Raw genomic sequence first — 17,384 nt, 5'->3', positions numbered from 1 at the left:
CGGTCAAAAACACATTTGCTTTCCGTCCACACACACACACGCACACACACACACACATGCACACGCACACTCACACACACATCCCCCCTGTCTCCCATCACCAAGCCCTGGCTTATATGCACTCTTTTACAGGTAATACACATTTCACTTATTCTCTAGAAAACAATTATCCATATGTGTAAAATGATTACATGTTTGAAAGTGTTTAGATAATCTTGAATTGCACTACAAAGCCATCAACAGAAAAAGGTCCCAGATAAAACCATCACTCAAGGGTGAAGGCTGGATTACAGTCAGCTAACAATATAACATTTATCCACTTTGTCTACTCTTTACACTATTATGTTCAGTGAGTAAGAAGAAATTGTCTATTTTTTTAATGAAATGATAATACAATGTTTGTGTGCACACAATGTGTATATGTTGAATTCCATATATTTTCTGTTTGTTTAAATTGTGTGATTGTGTTTTTTTGTTCTGTGCACAATAACAATGTTCGAGATGATGATGTTTAGATATATTTACCACCTGTGAGACCTATTTATGCTTGGAAAGGCCATAACAATAAAAGTGTTTTTTACTAAATGAAGTGTTGCATATTGAAGTGCTGCTGCCTTTCTTTCCTTCATTCGTTTTAGTTTCATTTTGTCTGTAGGCTACATGCATTCCTCAAAAACAACAGCACACAACTGCTTGACGTACACACTAAAGACTTACTATAATAATAATAAACAATGGACTCTCTACATTTCATTTTAAAACCAAATAAAATGTATATTTTGTTTCAAGTAATAGATATATAATAGATATATTTTGCAATTAGCCAGTAAAATAAGCCCATCATTCATCCGCAGTTGTTGATGCAAGTTAAAATGTACGTAAACTAGATATATATTGGATATACATTCGGACACTTTCGTGTGACCAGGAGCTGAAGTGATGTCATAATTTCGACTTTCTAACCCTTCTTTTTTGTGGCGGAAATGGGCTTCCACAGTAAACACCCTATAGGTTTGTAAAGAATTTTTTACATACATTTTACATATTTTGTATGATCTTATTGTTCAAGAGAGGTGAAATGAACACATTGTGATTTGAAGTCCCTCCTTTCCGCGAGGACACGAATGCAGCTTTAACAAGTTAGGAAATGACGCGTCGGGACAGAGCGCTTTCGCTTCCTAAAGGTCTACTATAAACAGGGAGGGGGGCACTTGTGATACCAAAGTGATCCCACGCGGGAATGGGGGCCAGTTTAAGGGGCGGCGGGCTGGCGAGGACACATTTATCGGTAAGTAGCGTTTAGGTCGTTGGGTTACGTCAGCGAGCGCCAATGACGCCACGAGCGTCTCTTAACGTCATCATACTACGCGTAAGTTAGAGTCGTTTTGTTAACACACTTTGTAAACCGAGAGAAGGAAATGGAGACGGATGAATGTATGCGTCTTTGTTAGGGACTTTGTTTGGCTTGCCTCCGAATTAGTGACAAAGTGTAGTAGTCAAAGTGAATACCGAGTAAACAGCCTTAAAACGCTTCGGCCAGCGGTGATTTAGTCACTATTCATGCGTCACGTGAGGATTCTTATCAGGCGGCTAACAATAGTCATCTGGACTCCTCAAAAAGCAGTTACAGAGTTCATTGTGAGTATAACTATGATATCTGTGATATTAGTACATTGTATCTTTGATGACTGTTGTCTAACTGTAATTGCTGGATGCCTTCATTGGAACAAAAGAGGTAGATAATTAAGGAAGATGCTTTAACAAAACAGTTCACCCGTGTTGTCATCTGTAATCCCACACAGGTGACCGTTCTACAGTAAATATGGGCGAGATGGATGGGACCACGGTGTCATACCTTAAGATCCTCACTTACCACAGGGAGCTGCTGGTGTCCCGGTTAAGGAGTGTTCAATGCATCCTGGACAACCTGTTGGCCTGCAGCTTTGTCTGTGAAGAAGATGTTGAGATCGTACTGCGATCTGCCACCAGGACGGATCAGGCAGGACATCTATTTAAAAAAGAACATTTGTTGAACAAAAAGACCAAAAAAACATATGAAGCACACTAAAACCTTTTCTGGTTCAAAGTACTCAATAGAGTCTGTGAAACTATAACTAACAGGGACTCTCATGTGATCATTTCCCAGGTCCGTAAAATCTTGGAGCTAGTTCAATGCAAAGGGGAGGAGGCCTGTGAGTACCTTATTTACGTCATATATAAAGTATGTGACGCATACATAGACCTCCAGCCATGGTTGAAAGAGATCGACTACGCCCCGAGCAGTGATGCAACGGCGCTGTCTGTGGTTAACACCGACCCCAGTAAGCATCACAGTCACTGACCCTGTTCTTTCTTCTGCTTCATTGTCATGTAAGGGTGTCTGTAGGTCTAAAGGACTGATTTCTACAACAGTTGTGTTGTTCTGCATCATACATGGAGGAGTGTCCCCCTCCCTGTCTATCTCATTTACAGTTGGGGCTGTGGCTCAGTGGTGAGCAGGATGGACCTGACCCAAACGAGTCAATCCCAGGCTCTGCTAGTGTCCACGTGTCCTTAAATTGTGTCTGATCGTTAGGTACTGATGGGCAGGTGACACCGTGTATGGTAAAGTGTCTGAATGGGCGAATGATGTTAAAGCGCTTTGAATGCTCTGAAGACACAAGAAAAAAAACGAGTGAAAAATGCCAAATTACTACCATTGTAAATTAAATTCCCTTTGTAGCTAGTTTAACGACCTAACCTGCAGGTTACCCGATTACTCTTGATCTGTTTTACTAATTTAACCAGAAACGTTTATCTCCTTTTTATGACGAAAGGTGATGACTTGTGAAACTGCAGCTCAGTGTTGTAAGCACTACTCTCAACTTAAAGGAGACATGTCACATTCTGGTTTTCATGTTTGCACTGGTATTTATGGTTTCTATGTGAACATTTTTAAATGCTTTGGTGTTAAAAAACACTTTACTTTTCTTTGTGTATTCGCCTTGTGTCTGGACCAATTACATTTTTAGTGCCTGTCTCTTTAAGCCGGCCTCTGAAAAAGCCCCCACTGCTCTCATTTGTCTGTGTGCCAGGGAATAGTCAGTGTTGACTTGAGGAATTCCTTATCTGGATTAAGGAATCTAGACTGGGGATTTGAGGGCAAAGAATGACGTCTAACTTCAATTGCAAAACAATGACTTGTCTCTGTGTTTTTAGTGAAAAGAATTAGACTCACCAGACATTATGACGCTAATTCAATGTCTTCCTCTAAGTCAGCAGGTATAGTGAGAAGTTGAGGCATGAGATGAGCCGCGACACCTGCTTCATCATGTCATACGGCCAGCGAGAGGAGACCCGTCTGGAGGACCTGTACACTGACACTCAGATGGACCTGCTGAACGACAGCAATCAAAGTTTGGGTTTCTTGGCGAGTCTGGACCAGCTCTTAGGAGACCATGCGGTTTTCAATCCCCAAGGTGAAGTCATCTATGTGATGGGGGATGCCGGTGTGGGAAAATCCATCCTACTGCAGAGGCTCCAGAACCTCTGGTCAAAGAAAGACCTGCAGACGGACGCCATCTTCTTCTTCAAGTTCCGCTGCAGGATGTTCAGCATCTTCAAGGACACGGATCAGATCTCCCTCAGAGACCTTTTGTTTAAACACAACTGCTTCCCAGATCACGATCCAGATAATGATGTGTTTGACTACATCCTTCGCTTCCCGGAGAAGGTTCTTTTCACATTTGATGGCTATGACGAGATTCAGATGAATGACCTGATGAATGCTCCTGAAGTGGTCTCGCCAGACGTCAAGGCGCATCCCGTCCAGCTGCTCGACAGCTTGCTCTCCGGGAAACTGCTCGCCGGCTCGCAGAAGGTGCTGACGGCCCGCACGGGAACCGAGATCCAGAGTAGGGTGATCAGAAAGAAGGTGGTTCTGCGGGGGTTCTCCCCGGCTCATCTGAAGACCTACATCAGTATTCACTTCAAAGAGCAAGAGCACCGAGACCAGGTGTCCGTTCAGCTGGATGCCAGCCCCCACCTCTGTGGCCTCTGCTCCACTCCGCTGTTCTGCTGGATTGTACTGAAGAGCTTTAGGCACCTGCATACCATGCACGACAGCTTTGATCTGCCTGAAACCTGCATCACGCTCACGGACATCTTCCTCCTGCTGTGTGAAGTGTGCCTCAGCCGCTCGGGCTCACCCGCGCCGTCTCTGCTGAAGAAAAGCCCCCGGTGCGTCTCGGAGACCTTCGTAGCCGGGCTCAGGCCTTTCGCAGCCTTTGCCAAATTGGCACTTCAGGGTATGGAGAGAAGTAGCTTCGTTTACAGCCAAGAGGAGCTCACGGAGTGTGGCCTGACAGAGGAAGACCTGACTCTGGGCTTTCTCAGACCTGTCAGCAGGTGTGATGCCAGTAGGGGCCCAGAGACATTCGAAATCCTCCATATCGTCCTCCATTCTTTCCTGGCGGCGTTTGCTTTAGTTTTAGATGAGCAGGCTGCTGCCGGCTCCGTCCTCAAGTTCTTCACAGAGTGCAGCAGGAAAAGAGAACCGCGCTGTCTGCCATTTGACTTCTGCCTCTGTGGCTCCTCAAAGTCCAATGAGAAGGCTCCATTTGAAACCAACGAACACCTCCAGTTCACTAATCTCTTCCTGTGTGGACTACTGTCCAAGGCTCACGCCGGCCTGATCGAGCACTTGGTGTCTCCTGTGTTATTGAGGAAAAAACGGGCGCTGCTGAAATCCTACCTTTCCAAGAGTGTGAAGTCCCACCTCAGTGGCTTACCCCATTACGACAGTGGGGAGGGCAAGAAGGTCCATGTTTTGCCCAACTTCCTGTGGATGCTGAGGTGCATCTTTGAGACAGGCAGCCGAGGCATCGCTCAGATGACAGCGAAAGGCATCACCGCCGACTTCATCAAGTTGGGATACTGCAATGTGTTCTCGGGCGACTGCACCGCCCTGAACTTTGTGCTGCAGCACCGTCGGAGGCTCCTGGGGCTTGACATGGACAACAACAACATCAGTGACTATGGGGTGAAGCAACTCCAGCCCTCGTTCTGTAAGATGACCATAGTGAGGTAAAAAAAAAACATTACATCTTCATTGTGGGATATTCAGACTGATGTTGTAATGTAAACACAAATCCAACGGCTTGTCTTCAGGTTGTGCGTCAATCACCTGTCTGACAGCAGCATCGAGGTCCTTGCTGAGGAGCTGTGTAAGCACAAAGTCGTGGAGGTCTTGGGGTGAGTGAACATGGTAATTGTGTACCAGTGGTTTAAAAAAAAAGACAATTCACGGCATTCACTCAAATGAAAAGTACCAATAGAACCCACATTCGCCTCTTCGCCTCAGGTTCTGTATTTGAAAATCCTCAGTGAGTAAACCTGCAGAGGTATTATAAGCAAAGTAGGAAAACTCAGTACAAAAAAATGAAAAAAGACAAATGTTCCTTATGTGTGATTGGCGATTATCCGATTGTTGATGCTGATGCATCGTTGCATGAGTCTGAGGTGCGATGAGCTGATTAATATGTAGAGAAGCTCTGCTATTGTATTGATTTGTGTCTACCAAGTCCAACAAATAAAACCTCCTTCAAGTAAAATAAAATTCTGCTGTTATTCTGAATGTGAAACATAATCTTGACCCTTAATTTGTTTTTTTTTGTATTTCAGGCTTTACAACAATTACATCACAGATGTTGGAGCTAAGCTAGTTGCTCAGATAATTGAGGAATGCCCAAAACTGCGAGTTGTCAAGTATGTTTCAAACCTCTCCCAATATAAAGTTGAGATAATATAATATTTGTAAAATGAATATGTGAGTTACATTTTTAAATTGATGACATTATTGTGTCCTTAGGATTGGGAAAAACAAGATCACTAGTGTTGGTGGGAGATATTTGGCCAGTGCAATTCAGAGGAGCACTTCAATATTTGATGTTGGGTAAGACTTCTCAGCAGCATGTTCTCATCTCACTGTGGGATCTCAAAAGACACAAAATATGTTCAACATGTTATTGTATAAAACCAGATTGTTTTTGGACCAGAATGTGGGGGAACAGCATCGGTGATGAGGGAGCCCAAGCATTTGCAGAAGCTCTGAGGAACCACCCGAGACTTACCAACCTCAGGTGAGAAGAAGCCACCTAAAAAAAACATAAAAGCCAGCTGATTGAAAATTATTGATAACATGTCTGTGTTCTAGTCTCTCAGCCAATGGCATCACATCTAAAGGTGGGAAGTGTCTGGCAGATGCGCTGAAAGAGAACAGCGTCCTCAGGATATTCTGGTAGGCATGTCGCCCGGTTTGGGCAAAGGGATTTCTGGCTGTTCTCACAGAACTATTCTTTGTATTGAAGTGTGTGTGTGTGTGTGTGTGTGTGTGTGTGTGTGTGTGTGTGTGTGTGTGTGTGTGTGTGTGTGTGTGTGTGTGTGTGTGTGTGTGTGTGTGTGTGTGTGTGTGTGTGTGTGTGTGTGTGTGTGTGTGTGTGTTGTGCAGGTTAGTGCAGAACGAGTTGACTGACGATGCAGCTCCACACTTGGCTGAGTTGGTCCAAGCGAACACAGGATTAAGCCACCTCTGGTAAAGAAAACAAACGCACTAATGAAGATGCTTTTTATTTTCTCGCATGATGTGAAAACCCCAAAATATTATGATTTCTAAAACCGTGGGTATGTTTTCCATTGGGCAATTTCCTTGTTACAAATGTCAAATCAATGTGTGCAGCTGTTTCAGCCTCACATCCCACCCTCTGCACACCTACATTCAACCATAAACTGTCAATGTAAAGCACTTTATGAATGGTGCTGCATAGAAATGAGCTGCTGACTCACTAGGACCACCGAGGGGATGTGCTTGTGGATGAGATGATCCCTCCCAATTCCTCCATTCACACTCTTCAACAGTGACTGTATCTGTCCTGCATCACACATCATGCGTATTACCACAGTATTTCTATTTCAGACTGATGGCTTCCAAAACTATTGCAACAATCAGAGGAAGTTTGATAGGTTAACACTATTTATTCACTTCAGTCTTGTTATGTCATTATAAGGACTGTTAAAGAGACTTTAAAGTGAATGCGCAAAAGCTTCATGTAAATGACTTGATTTCCACAGTCCAAATGTGCAGGGTGAGGTGAGTGGAGGCAGAGTGTTCAACAGTAACCACGGTTACTGCAATGCTGTATCTGCCTCTAACGAATTAACCAAGTATGACTCAAGTGAAGTTTACGGATTCAATGTAAAATAATTATATGAAATCTTCAGGTCTTCTTCAGTGATCATTTAATCAGCTGTAGGTGATTCAAAGAATACCATGAATACCATGGTCAGACGCCCATTGTCAGAAAGTCACCTGCTTTCTATATTTGTCTACAGGTTAATCAACAACCACTTCACTGTGGATGGGATTAAAATTCTTGCTGCGAAACTCAAACTCAACACAGCACTCAAAGAGATATGGTGAGGATCAGGTGTCTGTTCACAGGGACTTTCAGACATTGTTTTTGCCTCCAATGGCCCTCAAATGCTATTGACCAACTGCTTCCATGCAGTTGCGGTTTAGTTGCATTCCAGCTGTGGTAACATTTAATTGCATCAAATTATTAAGTTAAGTTGGGAAAGATTTCAGAAAGGACCACTCAGACTTAGACTTTAGAAGATTGTATTGCAGTTAAAGTGTAACCACATTCAGTATATCTGTATGATAAAACCAACTCCTATTAAACATGACGGGCTGAGTGCAACAACGCAAATGTTTTTTCCTACACAATATCAGAAGGCTACTACAGTATACTTTTTTTTAACCAGTGGTAATCCTAGTCGGTCACATTTTAAATAGAGTCCTCTTAATGTTATGATCTGCCAAAAGATCCCGCAACAAATAGAAAGTTGAATATAAGAAATAAGAACCAGTTTCTCAGCTTCAGTCTTACTTGGACTGGTTCAACGGTTACTAATGGAAACATAATTGACAGATGGAGTACCGCAAGAAATCCTAGAAATTAGTTTCTACTTCCTGTTGTCTCAATTTGAATCAATGTTTTTGTACACATGGTTTTGCTTGCCTGAGTTTGTGGTAAACACAAGATTAAGACACTTTTAAGATTAGTTTGACTATATAAAAGATTGGTACATTACCTTCTGGTACATTTTGAAAATTTGTCGTGAGACTACGTAACATAATCATACCGACTTTTAAATGTATACTTCTCACAGTCATTTACTGTAGGGCTTTGTAGAATGGGGGAAACCATTGAACAGTCATTCCTGTGTATTTTCCTATTTAAAAGCATGACGTGTGATGTTGTCCTTACAGTGTGAAGGCAAACAGACTCTCTGAGGAGGAAGAGAAACAGTTTGTGGAAGATAAAAGGCTGCGGTTCCACTGACTGTCGCTCCTGTGAGACCAAACCTCCTGAATGATGTCAGTGTGAAAAGCGACACAGTATGTAGGCTGTACCCTTTCACTACAATAGAAATAAACCAATAGCTTCCTTCTCTGTACATGCATGCACATGACATTATTTGACTCTAACACAAGGTGCGATGTGTTTCCCTCATAGCTAATAGAATGTGTCGAGTGTGGTGGAAATTTGTGAATTGAAGCCTTGTGAGAAATCAAAAGTATCTTGAACTTGCTTTATGATTAAGTATTTATTACTAACTAGAATATAGAAAAATGATAAAGAATACAGAAATCATCAACACAAGCCGTAAGTACAGACAGAAGTCAAATGACTACAATTCAGCTGAAAAGGGAAAGATTGTTCCTTCTCCCGCAGAGGAGCAGGAAGATCTGACACAAGGGAGAGGGGGGACATCTGTTTTATGCCCTTCAAGTGGGACCCCTCTTACTGGCGCCAAGTCAATCACCAACACAAAACAGGATATAGATCAGCCAAGGCATCCGTTGGCCCCTCTGTTTAGACAGGAGGCTATTGTAAACTCGGACAGGTCACAGGTTTCCCAAGAAAGGTCACCCCAGCCTTGAGAAACTTACCATATGCCGTTCACCAAATTCCCCCCAACATCCAGGTGTACTTTAGTGCCAGGAGGCTGAATAATGTTTACTGCCTGTAAAGAGATGTACAAACACCCTTTGTGGATGCTAATCCCTGGATCGATTTCTCTGGATGGACTTTAGACTGAGAAGAAGCTGATGGCTTCTGGGAACAAGGACATCACATTAAGCTCAGTTCAATTAACACAACGTTCTTTTTATTCTTTGCATCTTTTTCACTGGAGGGAAAGCATGGGTTCACCGGAAAGAAATCTTTCAAATAATTGCCTAATGGACTGAAACCCCCAATTAAAAGGAAAATGTATAAATATGTCAAACAGTAATGGAAATATCTTGTGTTTTGACTTCAAAGAGCCATCAGTCAAATGTCAAACCACCTTTTGAAGGTATTTAATGTGATAAATGATTGTATTTATGTATACTGTGATGTTTTTTGACATACGATTTAGATTTTTAAATAATTAACATTTTTAAATAAACTACTATTTTATAATTTAATAATTACTACAGTGTAGTATTTCATTTAGTTTGGTAGTTCACTACTTTCATTTTTACAGCAAATTATTATATTTTGGACACTGCAACGTAAATAAAACTTGTATTAAATAAACAATATTTCTGGATATTTATCACTTTTTTCTATTCAATTTTAATGAGAATTTTTTTTTCTTGTTATTTGAGTATTTCATAGACTGCTATGTGAAAATGTGTTTTACTACAGTGAATATTAGTACTCCTAGGCTAATACAAATACATACTGATACACAGAATCAAAAAGTTATATTGAATAATTCTGTCAGGAATAATTTCACATTTCAGCTCTCTACCTTCAGTGTTAAGTATACAAATGTTCTTAATTAGTAAAACAACTGCAATGAATGCAATACTTAAGTTCAGCTAAGTTAATACCTTTGTAACTTTCTGCTCTGATGATGTCATACAGAGACAGAAGAGTGATGCGTTTATTATATGTAGTGGTTGAAGATGGATTCATATTTTTCTTGCTTGCCAGATGTTACATTCGGCTCCCCGTTCTGCTTGATAAAAGCCTGGGAAAACCAAAGACAACACCGTTTATATTCAAGACATCAGTATCGCTACCTAAAAGTCTCATGGTCTTACCTCCATTTCCTCCAGGGAGGCAGAACCTTCATCCACTCTCTGTCCAAGGCCGTGACTGAAACTTGAGTATCGCTCCTGTTTGAAGCACACATACGTGATGGTACTGCACGCGCAAACACGGAGGGGTTTCCCTTCAGCCTCAGACGTACCTTCACCATGCCAGCGATGAGCCCGTCCTCAATGATGCGGACAGCATTTCTGAGTCCTCTGGCGAAGGTGTCCATGGCTCCGATGTGAGCGATGAACAGGTCCTCCAGGTCCGTGGACTCCCGGCGCACCTTCGCATCGAAGTTCAGGCCTCCGGGCTGCAGACCTCCTTGTTCAACGATGGCCTGGACAGGATGAGACACCAAAGGATAACCTGGTGCCTGTATCACTGTACAATAAACATTTACTGTATATGAACTAGGGCCGGGACTCGATTAAAAATATTAATCTAATTAATTAGAGGCTTTGTAATTAATTAATCGAAATGAATCGCATTTTAATTGCATAAATATTTGACCTGAGAACAGTGAGAAGTAATTTTTTTCACATGGATTTTTATTTTTGTTCAACCAATTCCAGCAGACAAGTGTGTTGTGGATTCCAGCCTGAGAATCTATGAGAATTGAGGTTGGATTCAAAAGCATCAACAGGTGTGTGGTGGAACAGTGCAGGGAGATAGCAGGAAGGCTGAAGTGTGGAGGATCCTCAGTTCAAAGCTGCTCTCTCAGAAGGAGGGTTTGTTTGCAGTCAGGGCTTCAAACTGTAAACTTTGAAACAGTTTTGAGGTTTAGTTAACAATCCCAAGGTCTAATATGAGAAACGGACACGATGAGGCATGTGCTTGAATAGCACAAGGGAACAAGGCTGTAGGCTCCAAAAATTTAATTTATGCATGGTGAGGTAGTGCAGCACAAGAGCTGAGGAGCTACTGTCCTTACCCTGTAGGTTGTGGGTTCAAGCCCAGTCTTGGGTTTGAGCCTTTGGCTTTACTTCAGGTTTGAGTAGCAATCTCAAGGTTAAATACAACAAACAAAGGGTTGGTTATTGTGTGGTGAATTAGCACAGCGGAAGAGCTGCTGCCACAAGCCTGCACTGCATTTGAAGGTTGTGGGTTCAAGCCCAGTCTTGGGTTTGAGCCTTTGGCTTTACTTCAGGTTTGAGTAGCAATCTCAAGGTTAAATACAACAAACAAAGGGCTGATTAGTGTGTGGTGAAGTAGCACATCGGAAGAGCTGCTGACATAAGCCCCTGCACTGCACTTGAAGGTTGTGGGTTCAAGCCCAGATGTGGAAATAGCATTTAAAAAGAGTTTTGAGGTTTAGCTCACATGCTCAAGGTTAAATAGGAGAATCAAAGTTGGCAAAATGTGACCAGGACTGGTAGTGTAGGGGTGCAAGAAGGAGCTGAAAGCCTCTGTAAGCGCCGCCAGTGGGTTCAAATCCCACTCCTGCCAAGTCTTGAGCGCACTACCGCGGAGGTAGTTGTGGGGGCATTGTCAAGAATGATGAAGAATCTTTTGAATGATGATGAATTGACTAAATTTGATGTTAATTGCTTTGCTTTTAGCAATTATTAGCTCCACCTTTTTGACGGGCGAGAAGGCCGGATGAGTCAGTAAAGATGAGCAGATGTGTCTCATTCAGTGGTCACACTGACATGAAACTTATTACAGCCTCTGAGGGCATTTTTCAAGACAATTACATGTTTGTCTACTTCAGGGCATCCTGTGGACAACCTTAAACTGACAGTCTGGCACAGGGTGTAGATTTGTTTACCCTTTTTAGCGCATCCACCCTCCAATTCTCTGTTACATTCAAATTCAACTCACTTGTGCCTTTACCAATGCAGGAAGGATGAATAGCATGGTTGATCCTCCAAGATGCACCAATCCGTCTCTGGGGCAATATCCCATTATGATTTTTTATAAATGTCAGTTACCCAAAACTAAAAAAGGATTTAGGAAGAGCCACCATGTCCCTTAAGGGTTGAACTCAGATAAGGTTTAAAGTACAGAAATTTGGGGCATTTGGCATTAGTGACAGGGACGTGTAGGTTGCTCCATCTAAGATCATTCCAGTCATGTCATGGGAAAAAAATATTGTGAAAAAAGTCAAAATATGTTTTTTTTAAGTAGACCAATACTTTCAAGTACATTCAGAACATTGGTTATTTTTTCAGACGTGGGCTTAGTTACCCTGGTCCTTAAACCAGTCATCTGGTGCAGTGTGGGTTGTGTCACAATGGTTCGCTGGTGCAGGCGGAACAGGAAGTAGGACCCAGGCGCAGGATTCTTACAGAAAGTGTTCTTTATTAAACACAACGGGAATGGGAACAGGAACAGAGGCGTGCTCCAACGACGACTGACAAAGACAATGACGCCACGAGGGACAACAGGCACACGGGGCTTAAATACACAAGGCAGGTGCAGGTGATTGGACACAGGTGGAAACAATCAGGCAATCACAAAACAAGGCAGGAAGTGAAGTTCACCCAGAGACACGAGAGACAAGAAAACTACAAAATAAGACAGGAAGAAGACCCAAACCGTGACAGGTTGGGTGTGGGTCCTTGTACTCGGGTCGGGCTAACGTCCACGCTAGCAGCTAATTGTTTTGCGTTGAGGTGATACTTGAGGCTCAATGCGAATTCCTTGTTGCACAGCTTGCACACAACCATGCTCTTATCGACGCTTCCATCCGTGTGTTTATTATAATAAGATTTCCCATTCACGGGGCCACCCGACACGGTCTCGTCAGCTTCTTCGTTCATGTTCACTGTGGTTTGTTGTTGTCTGAAGTCCTGAACGCTAGTTGGTGCTCCAATATAATCGGTCCTCCGAAACTCATCCAGTGAGAAACGTTCCGCGGTGCAAAAAATAAGTGTAAAAATGCGTAAAAATGTTTAATGTGTTATTTTTTGTGTAATTAATTAATCTGAATTCACATTGTAATTAATTAATCATAATTAATGCGCTAAAGTCCCGGCCCTAATATGAACATTTAAAGATGCACTATTATTGCTGCTATTCTCAGCCGAATCCTTCCTCCGTTGGGATTTGTTCCCAGGTGACCATAGAGCATACGCTGGGCTGTGGCAGTATCACAGTTATGTCACTACTGCACTCTATTATAGTATTTGAATTACAAACAGTGAACTATGCATATTGCATATTTAAGAAGGGTTCGAAATTGGGTAAATGGCAAAGTTGATGGTTTCATTACTTTTATATTCGTATCATGAATATACCAAAGGTCAATTAGTCGCATGAGAAATAAAGTGGGTTATGATATTTTTCTGCAAGAGAGATTTACGCTTTAACAAAACATTGTCTTTTAAAAACAAACATTACAGTAGACTTAGACACCATTGGCAGGTGTCTTAGCAATGTCAGCTCATTTGGATCGTTATCTAATAGTGTTCGGACAACATCACCTTTACAAACAAGTTTGGCAACAAACTGCTAGAAATCAGTTCACCTTCATGACCAAGGTGGTGTTCCTGATGTCCATGGGGAACTGGTCTGTATCCCAGCCCAGGTCAGGGGAGCCTGTGTTTGAGTCAACTGATCCCAGCATCCCGAACCTGACCGCCGGCGGGCGAGGATGAAACACCATATGAAACGGGTTTATTGTTAAAGACAAAGTGACGGAACTTCTTTGACATCATTTAAAATGCCTTACGCGGACGCCATGACAACATCATGTTCGTAAGAGTGTCCTGCCAGGGTGGTGTGGTTGGGCTCAATGTTCAACTTGAAGTGACTCTCCAGACCGTAGTGCTTAAGGAATGCGATGACGCTCATGGCATCTAGGGAACAGAGTGAGGTGTAAATGAATCAGGACGACGGTGTTTCAGAGCTTCAGAGAGTCTGCACACCTTACCGTAGTCATACTGGTGTTTGGAGGGCTCCTTAGGCTTGGGTTCGATTAGAAACTGACACTTCAACCCAATCTTGTCTTTGTACTCTGATGACAAATCAGCAGACATTAAATTGAAAGTGGGAGACTATCCTGACCCAATTTGGAATGAATCCCGCATGCATGTGCTCACTCACTGACGGCCATTTTGAAGAAGTTGGCCATGTGTTTCAGTTCCACAGCAACGTCCGTGTTGTGGACGGAGAGGAAACCTTCCCTTCCTCCCCAAAACACTGAGGAGACAAATGCATACAATGACGTGGTAACATGTGCTTGCACTGAGGAAGCCTTTTCATATTTTAGACCCATATGTGGCACCATCAAGTCACTACCGAAATTCTCTGCCCCCAGCTTCTTGGCAGTGTCGAGCCCCTTCTTGAGCTGAGCGCCAGCGTAGGCCAGAACGTGACAGTCCGGGTTGGTGGCCGCCCCATTCATGTACCTGTCACATGGATTAAATGTGTGTGTGAGATATACATGTAATGTATCATGACTTTTTAAAGTTTAACGAGAAAGAACCCCTTTCCCTGCTAAACCTCTGGACCTATTAGGGGTGGGTGGGGCTTTTCTGAATTAAAAAAATAACAAGAACCTCTGGTGGGCAAAGAGGTTGCAGGTGACCCACAACACCTGGATTCCAGTCTGGCTCTGCAGCTGGAGGGCCAGGTCTGTTATTTCATCCAGATTCCTGTTGGACTCCTCCAGGGTGGAGCCCTCAGGAGCCATATCCCTTTAGAAAATAGGAGACAGATATTAGACTTCAAGACTATTCAATATTATTCAATTTGCAAAATATTGCTGTCACTAAATAGTTGATCGAACCACTTAAATCAATATTCAAAAACAGGTAAAATACACAACCTATGGAAGCAATGAAACTGATTTACCGGTCATGAAATGTGTAGTATTTCACCTGTAAAAAAGGAATGAAGAAGAAGCAGAGGTCAAAGGGGAAACAAACAGCATTACATGTACTTAGCTGTGTGCAACTGTGACAAAAGTGAAAGTGAGGGGATTTCCTCTCACACCAAGCTTGGTGAAAAACTCAAAAGCAGCCCGAAGTCGCTTCTTGGCTGAGTCCATAGGAGCGCCTTCATTCCAGGGCCGGTGCAGGGTCGGAGCCCCAAAAGGATCAGCTCCTAATGAAAGACGACCATTCAAAGATGAAGACAATATCTGTTGGACTCCAATTAATACAAATATTGCTGTATATCAACATAAAAAGACCGAAACTATAACGGCCCAGAGGACGATAGACACCATCTGTGTGTGTGTTTTCTAGAGGTCAGTTGCTCTGACCAGTGTACCAGTACCAGTGCCACAGAAGGAGTGCCAGTAGCACACTGAGAACCTCAGCCAGTCTTCCATCTTCCTCCCCATCAGAACCTGCAGAGACCAACACTGATCTCAGACCAGCAGCTTCAGGTAGCACTGACACACACACACAATTCATGATCAAGTTTCAACAATACCATGTTATTTATCAGGTTAGAATATTTGAAAGAAAGTTAAACCTGAACAATTTTGTGACAAAAAACAAAGGAGGGCGTGCGTGAATGCGTGCGTGCGCCCACCTCCTCCGCATTGTAGTGTTTGAAGCACATGACATCTCCAGGCCCAGCAGTGGGTGAGTAAGGGATCTTGGGAATGCCTGTGTGCGCCATAAAGGTTGTGCAACATGACAGCGTCAAGGATCTCATTTAGTCACTTAACATGAAGAAAACGTCTCCGGTTACGTATGTAACCTCAGTTCCCTGAAGGGAACGAGACGCTGCGTGAAAACGCTGTGGGAACGCCCTGCGTGACCGCGTCATGAAGCACGTGTGAAATCTAACCAATGGCGAGCTGGTACGTCATAGGCGGGCGACACCAGGACCAGGAAGCTATAAAGGGCGCCGAAACACAAGCCCATTCATCTCTGAACGGCCTATCAAGTGCCACGGGCATGCCGGGAGTATGGCATAGACACGCAGCGTCCCTTTCCCTTCAGGGAACTAAGGTTACATACGTAACTGGAGACGTTCCCTATCAGGGAACTCTAGCTGCATGAAAACGCTGTGGGAACGCCAATACCCACTCCACCATATGAGCCAGTGATCGTAATGTGAAGTCAGGGCGGACATTCTGACAAGAACACCTGCGCTCCCGGCGTGGAGTTAAGGTCGAGACAATAAAACCTCACAAACGTGTGCAGAGAGCACCAGCCTGCCGCCATACAAACGTCGTTCAGAGACACTTTACCCGACAAGAGGGCGTTAGAAGCCGCCATACCCCTGGTAGAATGGGCCCGGACAGCCAAAGGTGCAGCCAAAACAAAAAATAAACTATTATACAAAACTAACTTCAGTCATAAAATTACATTACGTTACTTAAATAAAGTAGTATTTAAAAACTTCGACATGAAGTTGTGTTTATTTTCATCTGTCGTTGTTGCCTGTTGCTGAGGTGAAATGCATTCTGGGATATTTGGCTCTCACAAGAACAGACGAGCCTGCTCCGATGCATGCCCGGTAAAATGGGCGGGGCGAGTCACATCCGGGTATTATGACCGTTCTCGGCCAGATGCGGACTTTAGAATTGGAACAGTACTCGGGCTGGGACTGATGACGTTTCACGAGTCCACGAGAACAAAAGTCCACTCAAGAACGCATATTGAGAAAGGGCCCAATTCTACACAATCAAAAGACACGCGCACACAGCACACACGTAAATGAGACTTCAAATAATCTGAATTACCCACGAAGAAGTCCTCGTGTGCTGCCATTTCTGGATCTCGACGTCTCTGGTGTTACGGTTCAACAGGCGACCGTGTTAGCTGGAGAATTTCAGCCGAACCCTTTGGTGTTGTTGCTGTAGTTACGACAGAGATCTCTTCTTATTGCCAACAGCTGATTACTTAGCTGCATACAAATATATGGTTAAAACGAAAACCTGCGACCAGGAGCAAAAGAACCACTCTTAACTGTCACTCCAAGAGCAGAGAGGAGGCAGATAAATGTGTGACCCCAGATTCGGGTTATCACTTAACACGGTCGCTTGTTGGACCGTAACGCCGGTTACTGCAAGTTTGTCCACGTCTTTCCTCTCGAACGAAGAGCGCAGTTCCTCCAGTAACCACAAGGCGTCACTAAGTCCCCGTTACCGCTCTGAATGTATGAATGTATCTGTATCTATGTATATACTATACTGTATATATATAACGGGTGACTTTTTCAAATATATTCGGGATACACAAATATATACAGATATACATACAACAGATATATACAAAACAGATATAGAGTTAAAATATTGGTAAACCTATTGTCATGTTCCAAGTTAACCAAGCATATGTTATAAAAATT

The 17,384-nt window shown here is 43.1% G+C and overlaps 2 protein-coding genes across 7 annotated transcripts; one reads left to right on the top strand and one right to left on the bottom strand.

Moving 5' to 3' along the window:
- Positions 1 to 1,131: 1,131 nt before the first annotated feature.
- nod1 (nucleotide-binding oligomerization domain containing 1) lies at positions 1,132 to 10,246 on the top strand. 5 transcript variants are annotated; one of them, XR_005114437.2, is made up of 13 exons: positions 1,132 to 1,288; positions 1,803 to 1,999; positions 2,147 to 2,321; positions 3,255 to 5,064; positions 5,149 to 5,232; positions 5,662 to 5,745; positions 5,849 to 5,932; positions 6,036 to 6,119; positions 6,194 to 6,277; positions 6,488 to 6,571; positions 7,369 to 7,452; positions 8,309 to 8,437; positions 10,151 to 10,246. XR_005114437.2 is itself a non-coding variant. In XM_037454241.2 (12 exons), exons 2-12 carry the CDS (start codon positions 1,823 to 1,825, stop codon positions 8,379 to 8,381), a joined length of 2,823 nt encoding a protein of 940 aa, XP_037310138.2. In that variant the 5' UTR covers positions 1,132 to 1,288; positions 1,803 to 1,822; the 3' UTR covers positions 8,382 to 9,132. The 5 variants fall into 5 exon arrangements, 3 of the variants coding, with proteins under 3 accessions (XP_037310138.2, XP_037310139.2, XP_037310140.2); XM_037454241.2 differs by lacking the exon at positions 10,151 to 10,246 and having other exon boundaries at positions 8,309 to 9,132; XM_037454242.2 differs by lacking the exons at positions 1,132 to 1,288; positions 10,151 to 10,246 and adding an exon at positions 1,388 to 1,638 and having other exon boundaries at positions 8,309 to 9,132.
- On the bottom strand, positions 9,628 to 17,122 carry LOC119197709 (uncharacterized). Of its 2 annotated transcripts, XM_037454253.2 has the most exons (14): positions 16,777 to 17,122; positions 15,615 to 15,691; positions 15,354 to 15,426; positions 15,067 to 15,179; positions 14,928 to 14,953; positions 14,633 to 14,770; positions 14,373 to 14,482; positions 14,178 to 14,273; positions 14,005 to 14,088; positions 13,804 to 13,930; positions 13,600 to 13,705; positions 10,285 to 10,467; positions 10,136 to 10,210; positions 9,628 to 10,062 (listed from the first exon to the last, which is right to left on the bottom strand). In XM_037454253.2, the coding sequence occupies exons 1-14, from the start codon at positions 16,802 to 16,804 to the stop codon at positions 9,979 to 9,981; spliced, it is 1,320 nt and encodes a 439-aa protein (XP_037310150.2). In that variant the 5' UTR covers positions 16,805 to 17,122; the 3' UTR covers positions 9,628 to 9,978. The 2 variants fall into 2 exon arrangements, with proteins under 2 accessions (XP_037310150.2, XP_037310151.2); XM_037454254.2 differs by lacking the exon at positions 15,615 to 15,691 and having other exon boundaries at positions 16,781 to 17,122.
- Positions 17,123 to 17,384: the final 262 nt, after the last annotated feature.

The sequence above is a fragment of the Pungitius pungitius genome, chromosome 11 (assembly GCF_949316345.1).
Source record: "Pungitius pungitius chromosome 11, fPunPun2.1, whole genome shotgun sequence".
Lineage (NCBI taxonomy): Eukaryota > Metazoa > Chordata > Actinopteri > Perciformes > Gasterosteidae > Pungitius > Pungitius pungitius.
The sequence above is the reverse complement of the archived record's forward strand: the minus strand, read 5'-3'. Positions and strand labels throughout refer to the sequence as shown.